This window comes from Oncorhynchus masou, chromosome 9 (genome assembly GCF_036934945.1).
Source record: "Oncorhynchus masou masou isolate Uvic2021 chromosome 9, UVic_Omas_1.1, whole genome shotgun sequence".
NCBI lineage: Eukaryota > Metazoa > Chordata > Actinopteri > Salmoniformes > Salmonidae > Oncorhynchus > Oncorhynchus masou.
Genome location: NC_088220.1, coordinates 72,137,567 through 72,164,684, shown reverse-complemented (window position 1 = coordinate 72,164,684; position 27,118 = coordinate 72,137,567). Strand labels below are relative to the sequence as shown.

At 44.3% G+C, this 27,118-nt stretch overlaps 1 protein-coding gene across 1 annotated transcript in view; it reads right to left on the bottom strand.

Annotated features, from left to right (window-relative positions):
- LOC135546591 (chloride channel protein 2-like) overlaps positions 1 to 27,118 on the bottom strand; it is an 86,030-nt gene that overhangs the window by 45,310 nt on the left and 13,602 nt on the right. The window contains exons 3-8 of the mRNA XM_064975153.1: positions 22,031 to 22,162; positions 17,845 to 17,973; positions 17,545 to 17,678; positions 14,441 to 14,518; positions 10,190 to 10,268; positions 9,452 to 9,577 (exon numbers count right to left, since the gene is read on the bottom strand). Coding sequence (XP_064831225.1) covers positions 9,452 to 9,577; positions 10,190 to 10,268; positions 14,441 to 14,518; positions 17,545 to 17,678; positions 17,845 to 17,973; positions 22,031 to 22,162 — 678 coding nt within the window. The remainder of the gene's footprint in view (positions 1 to 9,451; positions 9,578 to 10,189; positions 10,269 to 14,440; positions 14,519 to 17,544; positions 17,679 to 17,844; positions 17,974 to 22,030; positions 22,163 to 27,118) is intronic.

The window sequence follows — 27,118 nt, the reverse complement described above, 5'->3', positions numbered from 1 at the left end:
CTTTCCAACAAAATCAATTACATGACTTAAACTCTGCCCGTTTCTGCATAATTCAAGCAGGCAATGAGCCCCGTCGGGTCTTTTTAAAAATTCCGGATGGGGAAGCAAAACTAATGCGTGATAGTGAGAAGGAGAGATGTCGTGTGAGAAAATTGCTTTTTTTCACTCGATCTGTCCAACTTATCACCTTATCGCCTCTAAAATATAAATAAAACACTATAAAGAGTTTATATAATGTGTAATTACATACCTATTTGAAGGTTTGTGTCGAATTTGAATCAGGTTTTTAGGGCGGTGCTAAAGTGATCTTAGAAGTAAACAGTGGCTTTGAGAATGATGATCGCATGCAATGATGCCGAAAAAAATTACTAGGTATCCCCCCCTTACCCCCGTCACTGTCCATTTCTTGTTTTTAAAGGATGATAGAATTGCTACACCTGGTGGAGAGAGATTGTAAGACAGAAATAGTTGCTTTATGCGTGCTGTACGTTACGACATGACACGTCAAGATGTAACGGAGGGTCAGTTTTTTCAACTTTTCTCCAATACTATAGAGCCATTACCATGTCGATAAACGCTTGAATAGAAACCTAGTTCACACCCCCGATTTTGACGTCAATACAGTCGCTACAATATCATTAGTTTACTTTGTAGCCTCATTTGAATGTTGCGGTTGCGCACATTTGTACGGAATGGGGTGTGTTAACATTACATGTCTTAACAAAAGACTCCACTATGCAAGTATCCATTTCAATAGAATGTCACTGCGAGAACTATTGATAGACGTAGCCAGTAAATTCACTCTGGCTATCTACTCCGATTTGAGACGGGTAAGAAAGTCTAGCTAGCTAAATTTTCAGATATTACACGTTTCTAATTTTGACATAAAGTATTTTCATTTCAAGTTAAAGTGTACTGTTAGCTAGCTAGCTAACGTTACCTGTATGACCTTATTAGTCATATCTCAGAGCCATTTGCTCTGCTTGTTATAGCCTAATGTTGGTTAGCTACCTGCAGATTCATGCATGGTAGTAACATCATGAGTTATGACTATGGTTCCACTGTGCAAGTGCCCATTTTAATATAATTTCACTACAACAACTGTTACCCAGTTAACTTGGATGCTTGACTGCTGTTGTTAGGACAGAAAGCTTGGATCAACCCTTAAAGAGATTGGTGGAGCTAAAGATTAAGAGGGTGTGAACGATGCTGAATGGGTGTAGACAAAGAAGAGCTCTCCAGTACTTACCAAAACATTCAAAGGCCATTATCTCAAAAGTCTATCAACTTCCAAAGCAGAATAACTTTCACATTGTTCCTCATATGCAGTGCTTGATATATCATTCTGTATCTCTGCATCTCTGCTTTTATCCAATGTGAAAAGAACAATTTCAAATGTTGCTACTTAAGACCGAATCAAGGCAGTCGGTCACATATGTTCCCAAAACACAACAAAAGACTGTCCTGTTGTGAAGATGATTATATCATATTTATTTTAAGGTGCAAAAAATATTCACCTGATGTTAGAGGAAGTACATTTTTTTCTTTAAAAGTTCCTTACACATTTCTTTAGGTTGTGGAAACATTGCAAGGACATGACAAGAGATATGTTCCCAAAACACAAAAACTGTCCAGTTGCGCTGATGATTACAATGTTTCTATTAGGTTGAAAAAACATTTGTGATGTAGCAAGGATGTTCCGATAACAGATTTGGTATGTTCTTTAAAAGTCCCTTAAACATTTATTTAGGTTTTGGGAACATTGTGGGGATATGACGAGAGATAAACACAAAATATGTCCAGATGTGATGGCATACTTACAATGTTTGCATCAGGGTGCACAAAACCTTCCCTCAATGTTCTTTCTATGTTCCCAGAATGATAAGTGACATTTTTTTTAAGTCCATGGAGGTTTCTTTCATGTGTTAGTGTTATCTTACTGTTGAGAAAGTTAGTTGAACAACAAACCATGTAGAAATTTGGAATCACATGACAATTTATTAAACCTTTATTGTAGAAACATATTTTTTCTGTATCTTGTTGATAGTCTCAAGCTGAGATCGGACCTGAGAGATTTTGAGTATTAACCCTTAAAAAAATCCACTGCACCACTGGGATGGGACTGACACCAAATATGAAGCTGTTAACACCTTTACTGTGACTTCCAGGTAGTGGAAAAAAGAGAGGATAACTAAATCTAGAAAAAAAGATACTCTATTATTTCTTACTCTACCAATCTTCTTTATACACTCAGTGGCTAGTTTATTAGGTACACCCATCTAGTACCGGGTTGGAACCTCCTTGCCCCCAGAACAAACTGAATTCTTCAGGACATTTGCTTAATTGGTATCAAGGGTCCTAACGTGTGCCAGGAAAACATTCCCCACACCAGTACACCACCAGCAGCCTGTACTGTTGACAGCAGACAGGATGGGGCCATGGACTCATGCTACTTACGTCAAATCCTGACTCTGACATCAGCATGATGCAACAGGAACCGGGATTCGTTGGACCAGGTAATGTTTTCCACTCCTCAGTTGTCCTGTGTTGGGGATGGCGTGCCCACTGGAGGCGCTCCTTCTTGTTGTTAGCTGATAGGAGTGGAGCCCCGGTGTGGGTTTTGCATTCTGAGATGCCGTTCTGCACACCACTGTTGTAATGCGCTGTTATTTGACAGTGTGTAGCCCGCCTGTTAGCTTGCACAATTCTTGCCATTCTCCTTCGACCTCTCATTAACGATCTGTTTTCGCCGTCAGGACTGCTGCTGACTGTATGTTTTTTGTTTGTCGCACCATTCTCTATAAACCCTATACGTTGTGAGGCTTGAAAAGCCCAGGAGGCCGACCTGGCACCGACGATCATACCACCCTGAAAGTCGCTTAGGTTACTCATTTTGCCCATTTTAATGCTCAATCGAACAGTAACTGAATGCATCGATGGCTGTCTGCCTACATGCCACGGCCACGTCTGTAGGAGCGAACCATTTTCATGTACCTAATACACTGGCCACTGAGTGTATACCGTACTATTGGGATGTTTTTATATTTATTTTCCCTACAATCTTAATTTCAGAAATCATGTAAAATGACTGCCTGGCAGATTGCGGTGAGATGTACATAGATCTAAGACACAAAAAAAGACTGTATATGTGTTCTAAGACACATACTACTACTACTGTACTAAAACTAAAACCTCTCCCTCAACGTCAGCAAGAAAAAGCAGCTGATTGTGGACTACAGGAAACAGATGGGGCGAGCACGTCCCCATCCACTTTGACGATGCTGCAGTGGCGCGGGTCGAGGGCTTCAAGTTCCTCAGTTTCCACATCACCAAAGACTAAAGGTTGAAAAGATTTGGCTTGGCCCCTCAGATCCTCAAAATGATAATTATACAGCTGCACCATTGAGAGCATCTTGACTGGCTGCATCACTGTGGGTCCGTTGTGGCCCGTTCAGCATTTTCATGCTGTGGTTGGGAGCGGGGGCGGGCACATAAATACACATAAAGGTCCAGTTTTGGCCGTTCTGCTGCACTAGGTGAGAGAAGAAAATTGATGCCTTCCTCCTATACCCTACAAAACTAGAAAAGTCCTAGTAAGCAAATTGACATTGAAAAAACATCTAAAATATGTATTTTCCAGAAGCTGAAGTTTGGTTCATTTTAGAATCTGTGAAAGGTGAAAATACGTATTTCCAGATGTTGAAAAAAAACATATTTTCCGGACGTTAAAAAAAACGTATTGTCTGGTCGTTGAAATCTGGTTTATTTTCAGTTTTGAAGTAAAGGTGAAAAAGCGTTCTTTCCGGATGTAGAAAAAACATATTTTCAGTTCGGAATTAAAGTTGAAATTAGGCCATTTATTAAACCAATCAAGGCTGATCCAGACCTGACAAAATCTGAACCAAACGTAAACGATTATGATTGGTTCAGATTTGGCCTTCACCTGGCCAAAAATCAATGTCAGAAATCAAGGCTGGTCTGGACTGGACCAAAAAAAGAAGCCCAAAAGACATTGTCGTCGGTCTGTGCTTACTGGGGTGCAGCCTACAGTGTCGGCCGCAATAGAATATTATGAATATATGTGGTAGGACTAACGTTTAGAAAACAGGCACTTGCATTGGCTTTATTAGTCCTGATTTCTGTGACTAATCAATTAGGCTATTTAAGCTCTGAATATCAGCAACACAACTTTATCAAGAATTATCCTCAGCCTATTGTTACATGCGCCGAACAATTGTCATTGTTTTTAGAAGAAATATGTGAGGTGTTATGTGTTGTTGGAGGTGCTGCTTGGTCAGTTTAGCTCGGAAAATGCCATCTTCGTCAAGCTGCCACCATAATCCTGCCTAACGGGACGGCCGGCCGGCCCTGTGCATATACATCAGTCAAGGATATTCGTATTATAATTAAATTTGGTACACATGTTGCAAATATTGTCAAGACTCAACTTATGCAAGAACATTCATGGTGGTGCTATAACGGGCACATCTCTTGATCTATATGACTCAGAATGATGACATTTGGCACGCATGCTCAGGGATATGAGTCTAGCTAAACCACCCTATATCTCAGACACCACTGACCCGATACTGACGAAACTTGGGTGAATGATGCATCTTGCCATAGAGATCCTGCATTTACAATAGTACTCCTTGTTTATAGCCAAGTTATTGTTATTTATTGTGTTAATATTTAACATTCTTATCTGCAAATGTTCTTACTTTTTAACTTTGTATTGTTGGGAAAGGGATCTTAAGCAAGCATTTCACGGTAAAGACTAGACATGTTTTATTCGGCGCATGTGACAAATAAAATGTGAATTGATTAACATTCTTTGGATAATATCCTAATAAAATAGAATGATTTACGAAGATTGAAATGCCATTTCTTTAAAAGTTTTGTAACTTCATATAATAATTTAACATTATACATCAATATAATGTGCCTTGGTTAGGGAGGTGACCAAGAACCCGATGGTCACTATGACAGATCTCCAGAGTTCCTCTGTGGAGATGGGAGAACCTTCCAGAAGGACAACCATCTCTGCAGCACTCAACCAATCAGGCCTATATGGTAGAGTTGCCAGACGGAAGCCACTCCTTAGCAAAAGGCACATGACAGCCCGCTTGGAGTTTGCCAAAAGTCACCTAAAGACTCAGACCATGAGAAACAAGATTCTCTGGTCTGATGAAACCAAGGTTGAACTCTTTGGCCTGAATGCAAAGCGTCACGTCTGGAGGAAACCTGGCACCATCCCGACAGTGAAGAATGGTGGTGGCAGCATCATGCTGTGGGGATGTTTTTCAGCGGCAGGAACTGGGAGACTAGTCAGGATCGAGGGAAAGATGAACAGAGCAAAGTACAGAGAGATCATTGATGAAAACCTGCTCCAGTGCACTCAGGACCTCAGACTGGGGTGAAGGTTCACCTTCCAACAGGACAAAAACCCTTAGCACACAGCCAGGACAATGCAGGACTGGCTTTGGGACAAGTCTTTGGGAATGTCCTTGAGTGGCCAAGCCAGAGCCCAGACTTGAAACGGATCGAAAATAGCTGTGCAGTGACTCCCCAAATACAGGTGTGCCAAGCTTGTAGCGTCATACCCAAGAAGACTTAAGGCTTAATCACTGCCAAACTACTGAGTAAAGGGTCTGAATACTTATGCAAATGTAATATTTCAGTTTTTTATTTGTAATACATTTGCAAAAATGTCTAAAAACGGGGTTTTGTTTTTGTCATTATGGGGTATTTGTGTGTACAGTAGATTGATGATGATTTTGTAACGTAACAAAATGTGTAAAAAGTCAAGGGGTCTGAATACTTTACGAATGCACTGCAGAACATTGTAGCAATGCTTTGAGAAATACTTCCATTATCGTTGAAGTTTGTTTTTAGAACAATTCTGGATCGTCATGTCATAACCTTACAGAATCATTTTATAAGAGTCTTGCAAGAAGTTTGCTGTTATAGGTGTTAGAAGTAATGTCTCCCTCAACATTAACTGAATATTTTGGAAAGAATATTGTAGGTTGAAAAATTATTCTAAAGTTTCTTCTTTAAAACGCTAGACTTGATTTTCCCTCATGAAAAATGTATCAACCCATACAAAAATGTCCATTAATCATAATCCACTTATTAATTCACATTTCCTGTTGCTGCAATATTATTTTCCTGCTGTGAAAAACTGGTCCCATTAAGATCCTATGCCTGGATAGGTGTCTCGGATATCCATTAATGTTAGTGTCACGCCCTGGTCACACCAGGCTTCCTGTGCGTGTCCTCAGCCCAGTACCACCAGTGCCAGCACCACGCATCAGGCCTACAGTGCACCTCGCCTCTCCAGCGCTGCCGGAGCTTTCCTCCTCTCCTGCGCTGTCGGAGTCTCCCGCCTGTTCAGCGCTGCCGGAGCCTTCCTCCTCTCCTGCGCTGCTGGAGTCTCCCGCCTGTTTAGCGCTGCCAGAGCCTTCCGCCTCTACAGCGCTGCCGGAGTCTCCTGCCTGTTTAGCGCAGCCAGAGCTGCCAGCCTGCATGGAGCAGCCAGAGCTGCCAGTCTGCATGGAGCGGCCAGAGCTGCCAGTCTGCATGGAGCAGCCAGAGCTGTCAGTCTGCATGGAGCAGCCAGAACTGCCAGTCTGCAAGGAGCTGCCAGTCTGCAAGGAGCTGCCAGAGCTGCCAGTCTGCATGGAGCAGCCAGAGCTGCCAGTCTGCAAGAAGCAGCCAGAGCTTCCAGTCTGCAAGAAGCCGCCAGAGCTGCCAGTCTGCAAGAAGCCGCCAGAGCTGCCAGTCTGCAAGAAGCGGCCAGAGCTGCCAGTCTGCATGGAGCAGCCAGAGCCGCCAGTCAGCATGGAGCAGCCAGAGCCACCAGTCAGCATGGAGCAGCCAGAGTTGCCAGTCAGCATGGAGCAGCCAGAGCCGTCAGTCTGCCAGGATCCGCCAGTCAGCCAGACTCTTCCAGATCCGCCAGTCAGCCAGACTCTACCAGATCCGCCAGTCAGCCAGACTCTACCAGATCCGCCAGTCAGCCAGACTCTTCCAGATCTGCCAGTCAGCCAGGATCCGCCAGTCAGCCAGACTCTTCCAGATCTGCCAGTCAGCCAGACTCTTCCAGATCCGCCAGTCAGCCAGACTCTTCCAGATCCGCCAGTCAGCCAGGATCTTCCAGATCCGCCAGTCAGCCAGGATCTTCCAGATCGGCCAGCCAGCCAGGATCTGCCGGATCCAACTACCTGCCTGAGCCTCCTCTCAGTGCTGAGCTTCCTCTCAGTGCTGAGCTTCCTCTCAGTGCTGGGCTTCCTCTCAGTGCTGAGCTTCCCATCAGTACTGAGCTTCCCCTCAGTCCCGAGCTGCCTCAGGCCCAGCTGCCCCTCAGTCCTGAGCTGCCCCTCAGTCCAGTGGGGTTCTGGGTGAGGACTACTAGGCCATGGTCGGCGGCGAGGGTGGACTATCCAAGGACGCGAGGAGGAGGGACTAAGACATTGATAGAGTGGGGTCCACGTCCTGCGTGGAGTCTGCATGGAGCCAGAACTGCCAGTCTGCAAGGAGCTGCCAGTCTGCAAGGAGCTGCCAGAGCTGCCAGTCTGCATGGAGCAGCCAGAGCTGCCAGTCTGCAAGAAGCAGCCAGAGCTTCCAGTCTGCAAGAAGCCGCCAGAGCTGCCAGTCTGCAAGAAGCCGCCAGAGCTGCCAGTCTGCAAGAAGCGGCCAGAGCTGCCAGTCTGCATGGAGCAGCCAGAGCCGCCAGTCAGCATGGAGCAGCCAGAGCCACCAGTCAGCATGGAGCAGCCAGAGTTGCCAGTCAGCATGGAGCAGCCAGAGCCGTCAGTCTGCCAGGATCCGCCAGTCAGCCAGACTCTTCCAGATCCGCCAGTCAGCCAGACTCTACCAGATCCGCCAGTCAGCCAGACTCTACCAGATCCGCCAGTCAGCCAGACTCTACCAGATCCGCCAGTCAGCCAGACTCTTCCAGATCTGCCAGTCAGCCAGGATCCGCCAGTCAGCCAGACTCTTCCAGATCTGCCAGTCAGCCAGGATCGCCAGTCAGCCAGACTCTTCCAGATCTGCCAGTCAGCCAGACTCTTCCAGATCCGCCAGTCAGCCAGACTCTTCCAGATCCGCCAGTCAGCCAGGATCTTCCAGATCGGCCAGCCAGCCAGGATCTGCCGGATCCAACTACCTGCCTGAGCCTCCTCTCAGTGCTGAGCTTCCTCTCAGTGCTGAGCTTCCTCTCAGTGCTGGGCTTCCTCTCAGTGCTGAGCTTCCCATCAGTACTGAGCTTCCCCTCAGTCCCGAGCTGCCTCAGGCCCAGCTGCCCCTCAGTCCTGAGCTGCCCCTCAGTCCAGTGGGGTTCTGGGTGAGGACTACTAGGCCATGGTCGGCGGCGAGGGTGGACTATCCAAGGACGCGAGGAGGAGGGACTAAGACATTGATAGAGTGGGGTCCACGTCCTGCGCCGGATCCGCCACCATGGACAGACGCCCACCCGGACCCTCCCCTATGGTTTTGGTGTGCGTCCGGGAGTCCGCACACTAGGGGGGGGGGGGGGGTTCTGTCACGCCCTGGTCGAAGTTTAGTGTGTTTTGTCTTGGGGTTTTGTTAGGTATTGGGTTGTGGCTTAGTGGGGGTATCTAGCATAGTCTATGGCTGTCTGGAGTGGTTCTCAATCAGAGGCAGGTGTTTATCGTTGTCTCTGATTGGGAACCATATTTAGGCAGCCATATTCTTTGAGTATTTCGTTGGTGATTGTTCCTGTCTCTGTGTTTGTTGTCACCAGATAGGCTGTATAGGTTTTCATGTTCCATTTGTATAGTTAGTTATTTCATGTCGAGTTCCTTTTCATTAAAGAACATGAATAACTACCACGCTGCATTTTGGTCTGCTTCTCCTTCGACAGACGAGAACCGTTACAGTTAGTGAAATATTCCAGTGATGTTTTCTCAGAACTAATTTAATTGAATGCAGATGATTGCTGAAGAATGTTTAGGGAACATTATTGGAATAAACATGTCATAATGTCACAATGTAACTTCATGAAAGCATAGTGGGAATATTCCCTGCTTGTTGTTTTGCATGTTTTTGATAACATCATCATCAACATTAGCAGAACGTTCACGTAATATATTCTCAGAGCCATTTCTATTGCTCTCACATTTTGTTGTGTCAGTATGTTTTAAAAGTACTTGTACATTGTGTTATTGCATTACCTGGAAACCTAATGAGAATGTTTCGGGAATGTTCTGCGGTGGTTGTTACAGATGTTGTACACAACATTTTAGTGAACGTTATGAGAAAATTCCAAGTATAATAAATTTAAAACACCTTAAACAACATTTGGTTATCAAAAACATTATTGGAATGTTTTTAGGATGTTCTCATCCTAATGTTTGATAAAACCCGAACTATAACATAAGTTAATGGTCTGGGAATGCTCCCAGTTTGCTGGGTACACATGTCTTACCCTCGTCTCTGTTCCACACGGCCAGAACTCTGTACATGAAGGCAGTGACGGTAGCAGCGAAGAACCCTCTCCAGTAGTTCCTCACAGTGAAGAAAGTAGACATTGCCTCAATACTGAACAGCAAACCTATCACACACACGCATAGGCACACACAAACACACACACACACACATTACTCAGAAACACACAGGAAGATTATTAGTAACTATGCCCCAATCAGGGGAGTGACGGGTGTAAGACTATTTCCAAGATAAATACACAATGAAGAGGACTAAAGGTCAAGAGGACTATTGGTCAAGAGGACTAAAAGTCAAAAGAGGACCATGGAAATAGTGTTTTTTCTGTAATAGGGAATTATTGATCGATGGGTCAGAGAAGTGGGAGGAATTTTTCTAGGCATTGAGCCTGAAATAGTATACTTGTTATTTGGCCATTGGCCCAGTTTTATTGCAAGGATTTCTAATTGGTCAACCACAGGCTAGGGCTGGGTTCTAAAACTACATCCTGTCCCTTTGTTCTGTGGAGAGAATCAATGAGGTCAGGGGAGAATGAACATCTACCTCTCAGCATAACATCTATGATCTGTCCTCTTTGAATAAACCTATTTTTCTCCCCCTGATTTGCTTTGGGGTCTGTGTTATTGAAGAGTAACATCAACTGCTAACAGGGGGGAAGAAGTAAACCTTCTCCGACCCAGCCAGTGTATCAGTCAGTGAGTGTTATGTTGGTGCCACTCACCTCCTATAGGGGCAGCGAAAACACAGCTCACCCCCACAGCACAGGCAACTGATAACAGCTCAATGTTCCTCGACTCATTCTGTTAACACATAGGGAGAGGTGTGTTTACATTTACAGACACACACACACAGCCTGCGAGGTAGGCTGTTGTCAGGATGGATGTAGGCCGAGTAGTGTGGAAGGAGGCAGACAATGATGCTACATTTTTCTGCACAAGGTCAGGGCTTTTATGAGCAAAAATGGGGAATAAATAAGCACGAAAAGTAGGCTACTACATTATTTACAAAATAGTCAACAGGACGAAGAGCAATATCAACTGGATTTAAATAAATAAGTCAGCCCACTGACCTCCCCTAGGGCAGGCCTCAGTAATGCCTGTTAGCAATTAGCATGCACAGCAGCAAGTATAGCCCAACATATCCCTGTCACAGCTGTTGCGACAGGGGAAAATTGGGATAATGCATTTCACCATGGAATATACAATTTCACACCAACAGGTTGGCATGAACAGTTAAAACATTGTGCTTTCCAACGCACCTCAGTTTGCCTGTCACAACAAGGAAATATGAAGAATTCTTCTCCAACTACCAGGACAAATAAAGTAAGCAAGCATTTATATTTCTTTAGCTTTGCAAGAGCGCTAAAGTGTTAATTCCTAAACATGATTACTTTGTAGGTAATATTTGAATGAACAAATGCATGGATGGAAGAGTAATTCATATGGAATCGCAAACAAAAGCCATAAAATGAGGCAAATTCATATACAGTACAGATACAACACAGAGAGGAGGGGGGAAGAGAGAGAGGATGAGGGAAGGAGAGAGGCGAAAGGGAGCCGAGGGAGAGAAGGAAAATATTAACTTCTTATGGATGGGGGCAGTATTGAGTAGCTTGGATGAATAAGGTGCCAAGAGGTGCCCAAAGTAAACTACCTGCTACTCAGTCCCAGTTGATAATATATGCATATTATTAGTATATTTTGATAGAAAACACTCAGTTTCTAAAACTGTTTGAATGATGTCTGTGAGTATAACATAACTCATATGACAGGCAAAAACCTGAGAAAAAATCCAACCAGGAAGTGGGAAATCTGAGGTTGGTCGTTTTTCAACTCATTCCCTATTGAAGATACACTGGGATATTGGTCATGTTGCACTTCCTAAGGCTTCCACTAGATGTCAACAGTCTTTAGAACCTTGCTTGATGCTTCTACTGTGAAGTGGGGGCGAATGAGAGGGGAATGAGTCAGAGGTTTGCCAGAATGCCTTGAGCTCGTGATGCTCGTTCACGTGAGAGCAAGCCCTGTTCCATTGCATTTCTACAGACAAAGGAATTCTCCGGTTGGAACATTATTTTAATTATTATTTTTTTTAATTTTACCTTTATTTAACCAGGCAAGTCAGTTAAGAACAAATTCTTATTTTCAATGACGGCCTGGGAACAGTGGGTTAACTGCCTGTTCAGGGGCAGAACGACAGATTTGTACCTTGTCAGCTCGGGGGTTTGAACTCGCAACCTTCCGGTTACTAGTCCAACGCTCTAACCACTAGGCTGCCGCCCCAAAGATTTATGAAGATTTATGTTAAAAACATACTAAAGATTGATTCTATACTTCATTCTACATGTTTCTACTTTGGCTCATAGTGAACACGCTTCGTGAGTTTGGATTTGTTTATCAAACGCGCTAACAAAAGGAGCTATTTGGACATAAATGATGGACATTATCGAACAAAACAAACATTTATTGTGGAACTGGGATTCCTGGGAGTGCATTCTGATGAAGATTATCAAAAGTAAGTGAATATTTATAATGTTATTTATGAATTCTGTTGACTGCACAATATGGCAGATATCTTTTTGGCTTGTTTGGGCTCTGAGCGCCGTACTCAGATAATTGCATGGTCTGCTTTTTCCGTAAAGCTTTTTTGAAATCTGACACAGCGGTTGCATTAAGGGGAAGTGTATCTAAAGTTCCATGTATAACACTTGTATTTTCATCAACATTGAGTATTTCTGTAAATTGATGTGGCTCTCTGCAAAATCACCGGATGTTTTTGGAACTACTGAATATAACGCGCCAATGTATACTGAGACTTTTTTATATAAATATGAACTTTATCAAACAAAACATACATCTATTGTGTAACATGAAGTCCTTGAAGTGTCATCTGATGAAAATCATCAAAGGTTAGTGATTAATTCTATCTCTATTTCTGATTTTTGTGACTCCTCTCTTTGGCTGGAAAAATGGCTGTGTTTTTCTGTGAATTGGCTCTGACCTAAAATAATTGTTTGTGGTGCTTTCGCCATAAAGCCTATTTGAAATCGGACACTGTGGTGGCATTAACAAGAAGTGTATCTTTAAAATGGTTTGAAATACTTGTATGTTTGAGTAATTTTAATGATGGGATTTCTGTTGTTTTGAATGTGGCACCCCCTGCACTTACACTGGCTGCTTTCTTGGGAACAGGAACTATGGTGGCCCTTTTGAAGCATGTGGGAACAGCAGACTGGGATAAGGATTGATTGAGTGTATCCGTAAACACACCAGCCAGCTGGTCTGCGCATGCTCTGAGGACGAGGCTGGGAATGCCATTTGGGCCTGCAGCCTCGCGAGGGTTAACACGTTTAAATGTTTTACTCACGTCGGCTGCAGTGAAGGAGAGTTCGCAGGTTTTGGTAGCGGGCCGTGTCAGTGGTACTGAATTGTCCTCAAAGCGAGCAATGAAGTTTTTTAGTCTGTCTGGGAGCAAGACATCCTGGTCCGCAATGGGCTGGTTTTCTTTTTGTAATCCGTGATTGACTGTAGACCCTGCCACATACCTCTTGTGTCTGAGCCGTTGAATTGCGACTCTACTTTGTCTCGATACTGACGCATAGCTTGTTTGATTGCCTTGCGGAGGGAATAGCTACACTGTTTGTATTCGGTCATGTTTCCGGTCACCTTGTCATGATTAAAAGCAGTGGTTCGTGCTTTCAGTTTTGCGCGAATGCTGACATCAATCCACGGATTCTGGTTTGGGAATGTTTTAATAGTTGCTGTGGGTACGACATCGCCGATGTGCTTGATAGTAAACTCGCTCACCGAATCAGCATATTCGTCAATGTTGTTGTTTGACGCAATGCGGAACATATCCCAGTCCACGTGGTCGAAGCAATCTTGAAGCGTGGAATCAGATTGGTCGAACCAGCATTGAACAGACCTGGGCACGGGAGCTTCCTGTTTTAGTTTCTGTCTATAGGCTGGAAGCTACAAAATGGAGTCATGGTCAGCTTTTCCGAAAGGAGGGTGGGGGAGGGCCTTATATGCATCGCGGAAGTTAGAATAACAATGACCCAGGATTTTACCAGCCCTGGTTGCACAATCGATATGCTGTTAGAATTTAGGGAGTCTTGTTTTCAGATTAGCCTTGTTAAAATCCCAAGCTATAATGAATGCAGCCTCAGGATATGTGGTTTCCAGTTTACTTAGTCAAATAAAGTTCGTTCAGGGCCATCTGTGTCTGCTTGGGGAGGAATATATGTGGCTGTGATTATAATCGAAGAGAATTCTCTTCGTAGATAATGCGGTCGGCATTTGATTGTGAGGAATCCCATGTCAGGTGAACAGAAGGACTTGAGTTCCTGTATGTTGTTATGATCACATCATGCCTCGTTATTCATAAGGCAACCCCCCCGCCCCTCTTCTTACCAGAAAGATGCTTGTTTCTGTCGGCGCGATGCGTGAAGAAACCAGCTGGCTGTACCGACTCCGATAGCGTGTCTCGAGTGAGCCATGTTTCCATGAAGCAAAGAACGTTAGTCTCTTATGTCTCTCTGGAATGCTAGCTTTGCTCGGATTTCATCTACCTTGTTGTCAAGAGACGACATTGGCGAGTAGTATGCTCGGGAGCGGTGTGCGATGTGCCCGTCTCCGGAGCCTGACCAGAAGACCGCTTCGTCTGCACCTTTTACGGCGTCGTTGTTTTGGTTCGCCGGCTGGGATCTGATCCATTGTCCTGGGTGGTGGGCAAAACAGAGGATCCGCCTCGGGAAAGTCGTATTCCTGATCGTAATGATGGTGAGTTGATGTTGCTCTTATATCCAAATAGATGATAAATAGATATAGCGATAGTGATAAGATGTACTGTGGTTTAGTTATGAGGTTAGGGTATGGAAGTGAAATACTGACAGAGGCATGTATAGTGTTGAAAGCTTATTAAGAACATATTGGTAACAATGTGGTAATGTGTGTGTACAGGTGTAGTTTACCTCATAGATTCCTCCAAACAGAGACATGAACTTGCAGAGAAGTGCAGCACCAAGACTGGCAATGTGAACAAACGGACTCTGGAGAGGAAGAAAGAATGACGTGAATTATTTCTTAAAACACTTGGTATATATATTTTTGTTACATACTTTAAAAAAAAACACATCACACTTAAACTTCAGTTTCACTCACCCCGGAATAAAAAACAAGTCACATTTTGCCAAAAGGGTCAATGTCGTCCAGAGGTTTAAAACAGAAACATATCGGAAAGTGTGACACCCTCCAGGAGACTAACCTACTGCTGGTGTTGAGAAGAAACACTTCTCCCCAATACAACTAGTCTCTTTCTCTCTCTCCCTCTCCTTCTCCACTTTGTTTACCTCTCAGAGAGGAAGAAAGGTGTCCAGTCTTTCTCTCTCTCTCTCTCCTTCTCCACTTTGTTTACCTCTCATAGAGGACGAAAGGTGTCCAGTCTTTTTCTCTCTCCCTCTCCTTCTCCACTTTGTTTACCTCTCAGAGAGGAGGAAATGTGTCCAGTCTTTCTCTCTCTCCCTCTCCTTCTCCACTTGGTTTAACTCTCAGAGAGGAAGAAAGGTGTCCAGTCTTTCTCTCTCCCTCTCCTTCTCCACTTTGTTTACCTCTCAGAGAGGAGGAAAGGTGTCCAGTCTTTCTCTCTCTCCCTCTCCTTCTCCACTTTGTTTACCTCTCAGAGAGGAGGAAAGGTGTCCAGTCTTTCTCTCTCTCCCTCTCCTTCTCCACTTTGTTTACCTCTCAGAGAGGAGGAAAGGTGTCCAGTCTTTCTCTCTCTCCCTCTCCTTCTCCACTTTGTTTACCTCTCAGAGTGGAGGAAAGGTGTCCAGTCTTTCTCTCTCTCCCTCTCCTTCTCCACTTTGTTTACCTTTCAGAGAGGAGGAAAGGTGTTCAGTCTTTCTCTCTCCCTCTCCTTCTCCACTTTGTTTACCTCTCAGAGAGGAGGAAAGGTGTCCAGTCTTTCTCTCTCTCCCTCTCCTTCTCCACTTTGTTTACCTCTCAGAGAGGAGGAAAGGTGTCCAGTCTTTCTCTCTCTCCCTCTCCTTCTCCACTTTGTTTACCTCTCAGAGTGGAGGAAAGGTGTCCAGTCTTTCTCTCTCTCCCTCTCCTTCTCCACTTTGTTTACCTTTCAGAGAGGAGGAAAGGTGTTCAGTCTTTCTCTCTCTCCCTCTCCTTCTCCACTTTGTTTACCTCTCAGAGAGGAGGAAATGTGTCCAGTCTTTCTCTCTCTCCCTCTCCTTCTCCACTTGGTTTAACTCTCAGAGAGGAAGAAAGGTGTCCAGTCTTTCTCTCTCCCTCTCCTTCTCCACTTTGTTTACCTCTCAGAGAGGAGGAAAGGTGTCCAGTCTTTCTCTCTCTCCCTCTCCTTCTCCACTTTGTTTACCTCTCAGAGAGGATGAAAGGTGTCCAGTCTTTCTTTCTTTACCTCTGTTTCACTCCCTGTTTTAACACTCACTCATGACCACTCGCTATGTGTCTCTCTCTCCACTTTTCAAACTGTCTGAAAGGAGGGAGAGGTCTAGAGTCTTTTTCTTTCCAAAATGTATGCACTCACTGCTTACTGTATGGCACCCTGAATAAGAGCATCTTATAAATCACTAAAATATCAAATGTAAAAATGTTTCCCTCCCTGTTTAACACTCATTTGTAGCCTGAACCCTGCTGCTGAAGTCACTGCTGGGCATCTGTCATTTATGCCACAACAGAGCAGAGTGGAAAAGAAAACTTTAAATGGTGCTGAAGTGTTATTGTCTAGAGGGAGAGATGCTGGGGGAGGAGTCATCCTATGTGTCCTGTCATTTAAAAAATTGTAATTTAACCCAAGCATCATCATTCTATCCCTCTCAGGACAGCAGGCTCATCTGTGAATGCAATTGGTTTAATGCATTCACTGTTTCATACTGTATAATTAATGCTCGCACACACATCTCACATGTACATCTTCTCAGAAACATGTGTGTACACAAACACCCTCATCAGTGTGTTCCTATACGTCTCCTCTCCTCCAGTGTATCATTGACTAATCTCAGCTCTTTCAAGATTACAATGATCAAATTTTCTTTCCCTCTTCCACCCCGTCTCCTCTCCACCATCCTTCATCCCCCTCTCCTCTCCAATCCACCCTCCTTCATCCCCCTCTCTTCTCCTCTCCACCCTCCTTCATCCCCCTCTCCTCTCCACTCCACCCTCCTTCATGCCCCTCTCTTATCCTCTCCACCCTCCTTCTTCCCCCTCTCCTCTCCTCTCCACCCTCATCTATCCCCCTTTCCTCTCCTCTCCACCCTCATCTATCCCCCTTTCCTCTCCTCTCCACCCTCCTTCATCCCCCTCTCTTCTCCTCTCCACCCTCCTTCATCCCCCTCTCCTCTCCACTCCACCCTCCTTCATGCCCCTCTCTTATCCTCTCCACCCTCCTTCTTCCCCCTCTCCTCTCCTCTCCACCCTCCTTCATCCCCCTCTCCTCTCCTCTCCTCTCCACCCTCATTCATCCCCCTCTCTTCTCCAATCCACCCTCCTTCATCCCCCTCTCCTCTCCTCTCCTCACCACCCTCATTTACCACCCTCTCGTCTCCAATTCACCCTCCTTCATCCCCCTCTCCTCTCCTCTCCACCCTCATCTATCCCCCTTTCCTCTCCTCTCCACCCTCATTCACCCCCCTCTCCTCCCCTCTTCTTTCCTCCCTCCTTATCCCCCTCCCTCCCTCTCCACTGTGACCAATGGGGTGGCCTGAGTGCAACGTGTGTGGCTGTATGATAGGGACACAGGACATGTGTAACCACAACCACATGCCTGTGTGTGTGTGTGCTTCACCGTGAGAACCACTTGTCCTGTGAATTACTGATGAATTTATTGATTTTGTGGGTCTTCGGGCCAGAATTCATCTGTTGGCTGTCAAATGGTGTGTGTGTCTGCATAACAGTACTGTACTGCCAGCAACAAGTGACAACTACCCACACTCATACAAGCCTGACTGTGAGAAGAGGATGTGTGTGTATGCGTCAGAGGACTGTGTGAGGTGAGAAGAATGTTTACAGAGTGTGTGTGTGTACTGTGTGTAGAGAGTGCGTGTGTTACCTCCTTGCCCAGAGGCATGCCACTGCCAAGGGCAAAGGTGAGGCCGATGACTTTGGCCACAAAGGTTTTAAAGGTGAGGCATTCTTTCAGCACTACACCCCTCAGAATGGTCTTAATCTCTGGGATACCTGAACCTAGAGGGGGAGGGGGAGAGGGGGTTAGTGTGGGTATGCTATGGTCAGTACGTGTGTGTGTGTGTGTGTGTGTGTGTGTGTGTGTGTGTGTGTGTGTGTGTGTGTGTGTGTGTGTGTGTGTGTGTGTGTGTGTGTGTGTGTGTGTGTGTGTGTGTGTGTGTCTTACCTATGGCCTGTGGGGCCAGTAGCTGTGTGAAGCCAGCTGAGAAGGTGATGAGCACCACAGGGTAGGTGACCCAGGCTAGGTACTGGAGAAACACATTACTCTCCAGGTTCACATACATCCACTTCTGTGCTGTGGACACACACACACACACCAAAATCAAATTGATGTCAATCATAAAGTAAAAGTACATCCAAAGTCATGCTTCAGAAGGATTAGTACCTCAGAAGTACAGAAGGATTAGTACCTCAACAACAGTAGAACACGCAGGACTCCCCTCCCTAAAAGGACTGCTTTACAGGGAGAGATCAAAAGTCTGTGTGTGCCTGTGTGCATGTGTGTGTGTGTGCGCGCATGTTTGTGTGTATGTGGAGAAAGGGGATAAGAGGATGTGTCTATATGAGCGTCTTGCTTCTAGATTACTCTCTCTTCACTTTCTCCACATGCATCAGTCTCCCCCTTGGTACACACACAACAATGCAGCAATGTTTGTAAATGTCTGTTTGACTGAAGACATGATATAAAAAAAATTCAGCGGAGGTCATTTCTAATGGCAGAAAAAGACACACACACACACACACACACACCTGCATGCAGCTCAGGGAGACAGCAATTTGCACTGCAGATCACCATGAACACACACACACGCACCCTGGTTTGACGAGTGTATGTGAGTAAACCACAGTGTCTGAGATTATCTTGAGTGTGGCTTAATGTCTTCGTTAGCTGCATGCAGGAGATGTGTCAAATGAAATGATTCAGCCAAAGGAACAGTGTTTCAAGTTTTATTAGTTGTATGTACAGTTGAAGTCAGAAGTTTACATACACTTCGTTTGGAGTCATTTAAACTCATTTTTCAACCACTCCACAAATTTCTTGTTAACAAACTATAGTTTTGGAAAGTCGGTTAGGACATCTACTATGTGCATGACACAAGTATTTTTCCAACAATTGTTTACGGACCGATTATTTCACTTATAATTCACTGTATCACAATTCCAGTGGGTCAGAAGTTTACATACACTAAGTTGACTGTGCATTTAAACAGCTTGGAAAATTCCAGAAAATGACATCATAGCTTTAGAAGCTTCTGATAGGCTAATTGACAAAATTTGAGTCAATTGGAGGTGTACCTGTGTATTTCATGGTACCACATTCATCTGTACAAACAATAGTACGCAAGTATAAACACCATGGGAACAAGCAGCCATCATACCACTCAGGAAGGAGACGCGTTCTCTCTCCTAGAGATGAACATACTTTGTTGAGAAAAGTGCAAATCAATCCCAGAACAACAGCAATTGACCTTGTGAAGATGCTGGAGGAAGCAGGTACTAAAGTATCTATATCCACAGTAAAACGAGTCCTATATCGATATAACCTGAAAGACCGCTCAGCAAGGAAGAAGCCACTGCTCCAAAACCGCCATAAAAAAGCCCGACCACGGTTTGCAACTGCACTGTTTGGCCATAATGACCATCGTTATGTTTGGAGGAAAAAGGGGGAGACTTGCAAGCCGAAGAACACCATTCCAACCGTGAAGCTCGGGGGTGGCAGCATCATGTTGTGGGGGTGCTTTGCTACAGGAGGGACTGGTGCACGTCACAAAATAGATGGCATCATGAGGTAGGAAAATTATGTGGATATATTGAGGCAACATCTCAAGACATCAGTCAGGAAGTTAAAGCTTGGTCGCAAATGGGTCTTCCAAATGGACAATGACCCCAAGCATACTTCCAAAGTTGTGGCAAAATGGCTTAAGGACAACAAAGTCAAGGTATTGGAGTGGCCATCACAAAGCCCTGACCTCAATCCTATAGAAAATGTGTGGGCAGAACTGAAAAGGTGTGTGTGAGCAAGGAGGCCTACAAACCTGACTCAGTTCTGTCAGGAGGAATGGGCCAAAATTCACCCAATTTGAGGAATGGAGGAATGCTACCCGAAACGTTTGACCCAAGTTAAACCATTTCAAGGCAATGCTACTTGAGTGCTACTTGAATGCTTGAGTGTATGTAAACTTCTGACCCACTGGGAATGTGATGAAAGAAATAAAAGCTGAAAAAAAATTATTCTCTCAACTATTATTCTGACATTTCACATTCTTCAAATAAAGTGGTGATCCTAACTGACCTAAGACAGGGAATTGTTACTAGAATTAAATGTCAGGAATTGTGAAAAACTGAGTTTAAATGTATTTGGCTAAGGTGTATGTAAACTTCCGACTTCAACTGTACATGGTATAAACCGTCCAACGAAATGCAAACTTGCTGTTCCCTTCGCAAAAATGCAACAACAATAAGAAATAATAAAAGACAATAATATGAACATAAAGTAAATGGTTCAGTAGAATAAAATAAACATTTTAGCATAAGTATAATACAGGACGGCACAATTTATGGTCCAATATGTACATGTGTTATGGGGAAGGGGGGGGGGGGGAGCAAGTGTTTAAATTGCAGTATTTAGCAATCATAATAAGAGTCTGGTAAAAGCAGTGGTGTGTGTGTGTGTGTGTGTGTGTGTGTGTGTGTGTGTGTGTGTGTGTGTGTGTGTGTGTGTGTGTGTGTGTGTGTGTGTGTGTGTGTGTGTGTGTGTGTGTGTGTGTGTGTGCATGAGTGAGTGAGTGCGTGAGTGAATGAGTGCATGTGTGCAAAGGTGCAGAGAATCAGAGCAGCTGGCCAGTCCAGTTAAAGTGTTCTGCAGTATGATGGCTTGTAAATAGAAATGGCCTCTGAGCTTGTTGGTATCAGATCTCATGCTCCGATACCGTCTGCCACTGCGGGTGTGCGGGATCTTTGATGGTGTGGCGGGCCTTCCTCAGGCACCGTTTTGAGTAGACTGTGGATGGGTGTACTTGGCCAACTTCACCAACCACTGGAGGGCTTTGTGGTTGTGGACAGAGCAATTCTCGTACCAGGCTGCGATGCAACAGGTCAGGACGCTCTCGATGGTGCAGGGGCAACATTTGGAGCATACCTGGAATGGCATGCCGAATTTCTTCAGCCGCCTTGGGAAGTTAAAGACACTGTTGACAAGAGTGGTGGTGTTGATGGTCCATGACAAGTCGTCAGTGATGTGGATGGTGAGGAACTTTAAACTGCTGACTCTCTCTCTCTCTCCAGTCCCATTGATGTGAATCAGGGCATGTTCCTCCTCTGCTTGCTGAAGTAAACAATGAACTCCTTGGTTTTGCTGACGTTGAGAGAGAGGTTGTTATCCTGTCACCACAATGCCACTTCACTTACCTACCTAGTTAAAAGGCCTACAATTGTGGTGTCGTCACCAACCATTATGATGGAGTTGGTATCGTGCAAAGGGTGAACAGGGAGTACAGCTGAGGACACACCCCTGGGGGGCCCCTGTGCTAAGAGTCAGTGTGGAGGCGGTGCTGTTACCAATCGCCACATGGTCTGCCCATCAGGAAGTCCAGGATCCAGTTGCAAAGGGTGGTGTCCAAACCCAGGGCCCTGATCTTGGTGTCAGGCTTGGAGTGAACAATAGTGTTGAATGCTGAAATGTAGTGAATGAACAGCATTCTTACATAGGTGCTCCTCTTGTCCAGATGTGTTACAGTCGTGTGAATAGAGGTAGGCAAATTGGAGTGGGTCCAGTGTGCCTGGCATGCTAGCCTTGATGTGGGCCATGACCAGCCTCTCAAAGTATGTGTCCTAATGTGTGTGTGTGTGTGTTCTAGTGCGTGGGTGTAAGCGGAGGTGTTGGATAGTCCCTGTTGGAGAGGTGGTTAGTCATCATGTATCCAGTTAAAAAAGCTGTACAGCTCGTTTGTGTCAAGATAGAAGACTTCCACCTAGACAAGATATACACACAAAATATACATTCAAACCTGATGGGAGAACACTAAAAATGTGCTTACACACAACATGGGGTCTAAGTAGTCTGTGCACCATTTGGCGTCCCTGGATCATCACCCGCCAACCCTCTCTCCTCTCTCTCTTCTCCTCCCTCCTTCTCTCATCTCTCTCTTCTCCTCCCTCCTTCTCTCCTCTCTCCTTCTCTCCTCTCTCTCTTCTCCTCCCTCCTTCTCTCCTCTCTTATCCCTCCCTCCCTCACCTTGTAGACAGGTTGCGATAGAGAAGTCGATGACCCAGCTGACTAGAGCCATCATTAGACCAAGGAGTCTACCTCTCTTTCCCTTCCTAACTCCCTCCTTCCCAACTCCCTCTCTTACATTGTAGACAGATGCCGATACCAAAGTCGACCAGCCAGCTGAGTAGAGCCATGAATAGACCCAGGAGGATGAGGAAAATCCAGTCTTCACCAACACAAGAGATGAGGAACTTCTGACAGCGCACCGTACAGACTGGAGGGAAGAGAAATACAGGTGCACACTGTTAGACGACAACAACAACACTTACTACTACAGTACCAGTGAGTCAAGTCAGTCAGAACTACAATATAAACAAACCAAAACATCTTACAGACTGAGGAGAGAAGTGCAGCATTGTTAAAACTACATTTCCCATCTTGGAGTCAGGACCATCCATACAATGTAACACCCTCACCATTTTTTTACTAAGTTAACTTTTGCACAGACTAGTATCATTTAACACAGTGATCCTCTCCTCTAACTCCCGCTCCCCTACACACACACACACACACACACGCACACGCACACGCACACGCACACGCACAAACTCTACCAGTTCTTCCCCTATTTCCCGAAAACTGTCGTAACATTATTCCTGCTCCCCAGTCATCTTATTCAGTCTTCTCTCATCTCACCAATGTATTAAACCACACTAATGCTACTTTACCACAGTACAAGATTCTTTCTTTTCCTCATCTAAAGCATTACTACTCTCCCCATTTCTGACTCACACTTTTCTCCTCCTCTATAGTACGGCCTGTGTGTGCTATTGTATAGGGCAACAGGTTGTAATGTTGATGACATGGATAGGGGTGTACAGTCGTGGCCAAAAGTTTTGAGAATGACACAAATATTAATTTTCACAAAGTCTGCTGCGTCAAATTGGATGATGGCAATTTTCATATACTGCAGAATGTTATGAAGAGTGACCAGATGAATTGCATTTAATTGCAAAGTCCCTCTTTGCCATGAAAATGAACTGAATCCCCAAAAAACATTTCCACTGCATCTCAGCCCTGTCACAAAAGGACAAGCTGACGTCATGTCAGTGATTTTCTCATTAACACAGGTGTGAGTGTTGACGAGGACAATGCTGGAGATCACTCTGTCATGCTGATTGAGTTCGAATAACAGACTGGAAGCTTCAAAAGGAGGGTGGTACTTGGAATCATTGTTCTTCCTCTGTCAACCATGGTTACCAGCAATGGAAGACATGCCGTCATCATTGCTTTGCACAAAAAGGGCTTCACAGGCAAGGATATTGCTGCCAGTAAGATTGCACCTAAATCAACCATTTATCGGATCATCAAGAACTTCAAGGAGAGTGGTTCAATTGTTGTGATGAAGGCTTCAGGGCGCCCAAGAAAGTCCAGCAAGTGCCAGGACCGTCTCCTAAAGTTGATTCAGCTGCGGGATCGGGCCACCACCAGTACAGAGCTTGCTCAGGAATGGCAGCAGGCAGGTGTGAGTGCATCTGAACGCACAGTGAAGAGAAGACTTTTGGAAAATGGCCTGGTGTCAAGAAGGGCAGCAAAGAAGCCACTTCTCTCCAGGGCAAACATCAGGAACAGACTGATATTCTGCAAAAGGTACATGGATTGGACTGCTGAGGACTGAGGTACAGTCATTTTCTCTGATAAATCCCCCTTCCGATTGTTTGGGGCATCCGGAAAAATCTTGTCCGGAGAAGACAAGGTGAGCACTACCATCAGTCCTGTGTCATACCAACAGTAAAGCATCCTGAGACCATTCATGTGTGGGGTTGCTTCTCAGCCAAGGGAGTGGGCTCACTCACAATTTTGCCTAAGAACACAACCATGAATAAAGAATGGTACCAACACATCCTCCGAGAGCAACTTGAACAGTTGAGCGGTTTTCCTCCGACACATTGGTGCAGCTGGTTTCCGGGATAAGCTGCTGTTAAGAAGCTCGGTTTGGCGGGTCATGTTTCAGAGAATGCATGACTCTTCCTTCGAGTCCCGAGCTCGTTGGGGAGTTGCAGCGATGAGACAAGATCAAAATTGGGGGTAAATAAGACTGACTTTGAGTGTCCCTGTGAAGAACCTCCAAAACATATCCCTTCGAGCATGGTGAAGTTATTAATTACACTTTGGGTGGTGTATCAATACTAGAGGTTGACCAATTGTTCGAATGGAAGATTAATTAGGGCCGATTTCAAGTTTTCATAACAATCGGAAATCTGTATTTTTGGCCGTCGATGTAGACGCTTAAAAAAAATTCTACCTTTATTTAACTAGGCAAGTCAGTTAAGAACACATTCTTACTTTCAATGACGGCCTAGGAACAGTGGGTTAACTGCCCCGTTCAGGAGCAGAATGACAGATTTTCACCTTGTCAGCTCGGGGAATCCAATCTTGCAACCTTACAGTTAACTAGTCCAACGCAATAACGACCTGGCTCTCTCTCGTTGCACTCCACAAGGAGACTGCCTGTTACGCGAATGCAGTAAGCCAAGGTAAGTTGCTAGCTAGCATTAAACTTATCTTATAAAAAACAATCAATCATAATCGCTAGTTAACTTCACATGGTTGATGATATTACTAGATATTATCTAGCGTGTCCTCCGTTGCATATAATCTGACCGAGCATGCAAGCATACAAGTATCTAAGTATCTGACTGAGCGGTGGTAGGCAGAAGCAGGCGCGTAAACATTAATTCAAACGGCACTTTCGTGCGTTTTGCCAGCAGCTCTTCGTTGTGCGTCAAGCATTGCGCTGTTTATGACTTCAAGCCTATCAACTCCCGAGATAAGGCTGGTGTAACCGAAGTGAAATGGCTAGCTAGTTAGCGCACGCTAATAGCGTTTCAAACGTCACTCGCTCTGAGCCTTCTAGTAGTTGTTCCCCTTGCTCAGCATGGGTAACGCTGCTTCGATGGTGGCTGTTGTCATTGTGTTGCTGGTTCAAGCCCAGGGAGGAGCAAGGAGAGGAACGGAAGCTATACTGTTACACTGGCAATACTAAAGTGCCTATAAGAACATCTAATAGTCAAAGGATAATGAAATACAAATGGTATAGAGGGAAATAGTCCTAGAATTCCTATAATAACTACAACCTAAAACTTCTTACCCGGGAATTTTGAAGACTCATGTTAAAAGGAACCACCAGCTTTCATATGTTCTCATATTCTGAGCAAGGAACTGAAAGTTAGCTTTCTTACATAGCACATATTGCACTTTTACTTTCTTCTCCAACACTTTGTTTTTGCATTATTTAAACCAAATTGAACATGTTTCATTATTTACTTGAGGCTAAATTGATTTTATTGGTGTATTATATTAAGTTAAAATAAGTGTTCATTCAGTATTGTTGTAATTGTCATTATTACAAAGAAATAAATAAAAGAATTGTCAGATTAATCGGTATCGGCTTTTTTGGTCCTCCAATAATCGGTAACGGCGATGAAAAAAATCACAATTGATCGACATCTAATCAATACAACCAGTCCCCTCTTATCTCAGTTGCCAGAAAGGAAGGAAATGGTGTAGGGATTTCATCATGAGGCCAATGGTGACTTTAATAAAACAGTTACAGCGTTTAATGGCTGTGATAGGAGAAAACTGAGACTGGATCAACAACACTGTAGTTACTGCACAATACTAAACTAATTGACAGAGTGAAAATAAAGAAGCCTGCACAGAAAACAAATATTCTAAGTCACTGCAACAAGACACTAAAGTAATACTGCAAAGAATGTGACAAAGCAATTCACTTTTTGTCCTGAATATAAAGTGTTATGTTTGGGGCAAATCCAATACAACACATTGCTGAGCAACACTCTCTATATTTTGAAGCATGGTGGTGGCTGCATCATGTTAAGGGTATGCTTGTAATCGTTAAGGACTGAGGAGTTTTTCGGGATAAAAAAGAAGTGGAATAGAGCTAAGCACAAGCAAAATCCTAGAGGAAAACCTGGTTCAGTCTGCTTTCCAACAGACACTGGGAGATGAATTCACTCTTCAGCTGTCACACCCTGACCATAGTTTGCTTTGTATGTTTCTATGTTTTGTTTGGTCAGGGTGTGATATGAGTGGGCATTCTATGTTTCATGTCTAGTTTGTCTAGTTCTATGTTTGGCCTGATATGGTTCTCAATCAGAGGCAGGTGTGAGTCATTGTCTCTGATTGGGAACCATATTTAGGTAGCCTGTTTGGTGTTGGGTTTTGTGGGTGATTGTTCCTGTTCCTGTGTTAGTTTGCACCAGTTTAGGCTGTTTCGGTTTTCACGTCACGTTTATTGTTTTTGTATTGATTCGTGTTTCCTTTGTTATATTAAACATCAGCAGGACAATAACCTAAAACATAAGACTAAATCTTCAATGGAGTTGATTACCAAGAAGAAGGTGAATGTTCCTTAGTGGCTGAGTTACAGTTATGACTTATATCTGCTTGAAAATCTATGGCAGGACCTGAAAATAGTTGTCTAGCAATGGTCAACAACCAATTTCACAGAACTTGAATCATTTTGAAATTAATAATGGGCAAACGATTCTACTAAGCTAACATATGTATTTTTTAAAGATGGTTATGCCAACGATCATTTAGCTATTTGATTTTGAGGACCCCTTTAGGTATAAGAAAAAATTATAATTTGATGAAACTGTCAGGATTTGGCCAGGGTTGTTCCGGTTTTTGGTCACTAGATGCCCCCATTGTGCTTTTTGACCTTTTGCTTTCCCTTGATCCCCATTATTATTTGCACCTGTGCCTCGTTTTCCCCTGATTGTATTTAAACCCTTAGTTTCCCTCAGTTCTTTGCTCTGTGTTTGTATGTTAGCACCCAGCCCTAGTATTTTGTGAACTCTTGTTGATCCCGGTGGACGCTCTTGTGGAATTCTGTTTTTTGTTCTTGTTTATTTATTTTTTGAGTGTCTTTTGAGGTTTTTTATGCTATACCTACCACCTTGTGGATTTACCTTTTTGTCTTGGAGGATTACCTTGTGGATTACCTTGTTCTTGTGGAATTCCTTTTGAGGTTGTGGAGTTACATGTTTTCCTGAAGGACTTCACTTTTTACTTTATTAAATACACCGTCTCAAGTACTGCTGTGTCTGCCTCATCTTCTGGGTTCTGCTGACTATTCGTGGCTCAGTTGGTTAAGTGACTGTTTCTCACTCCGGAGACCCGGGTTCGTAACTGGGTCCTGACA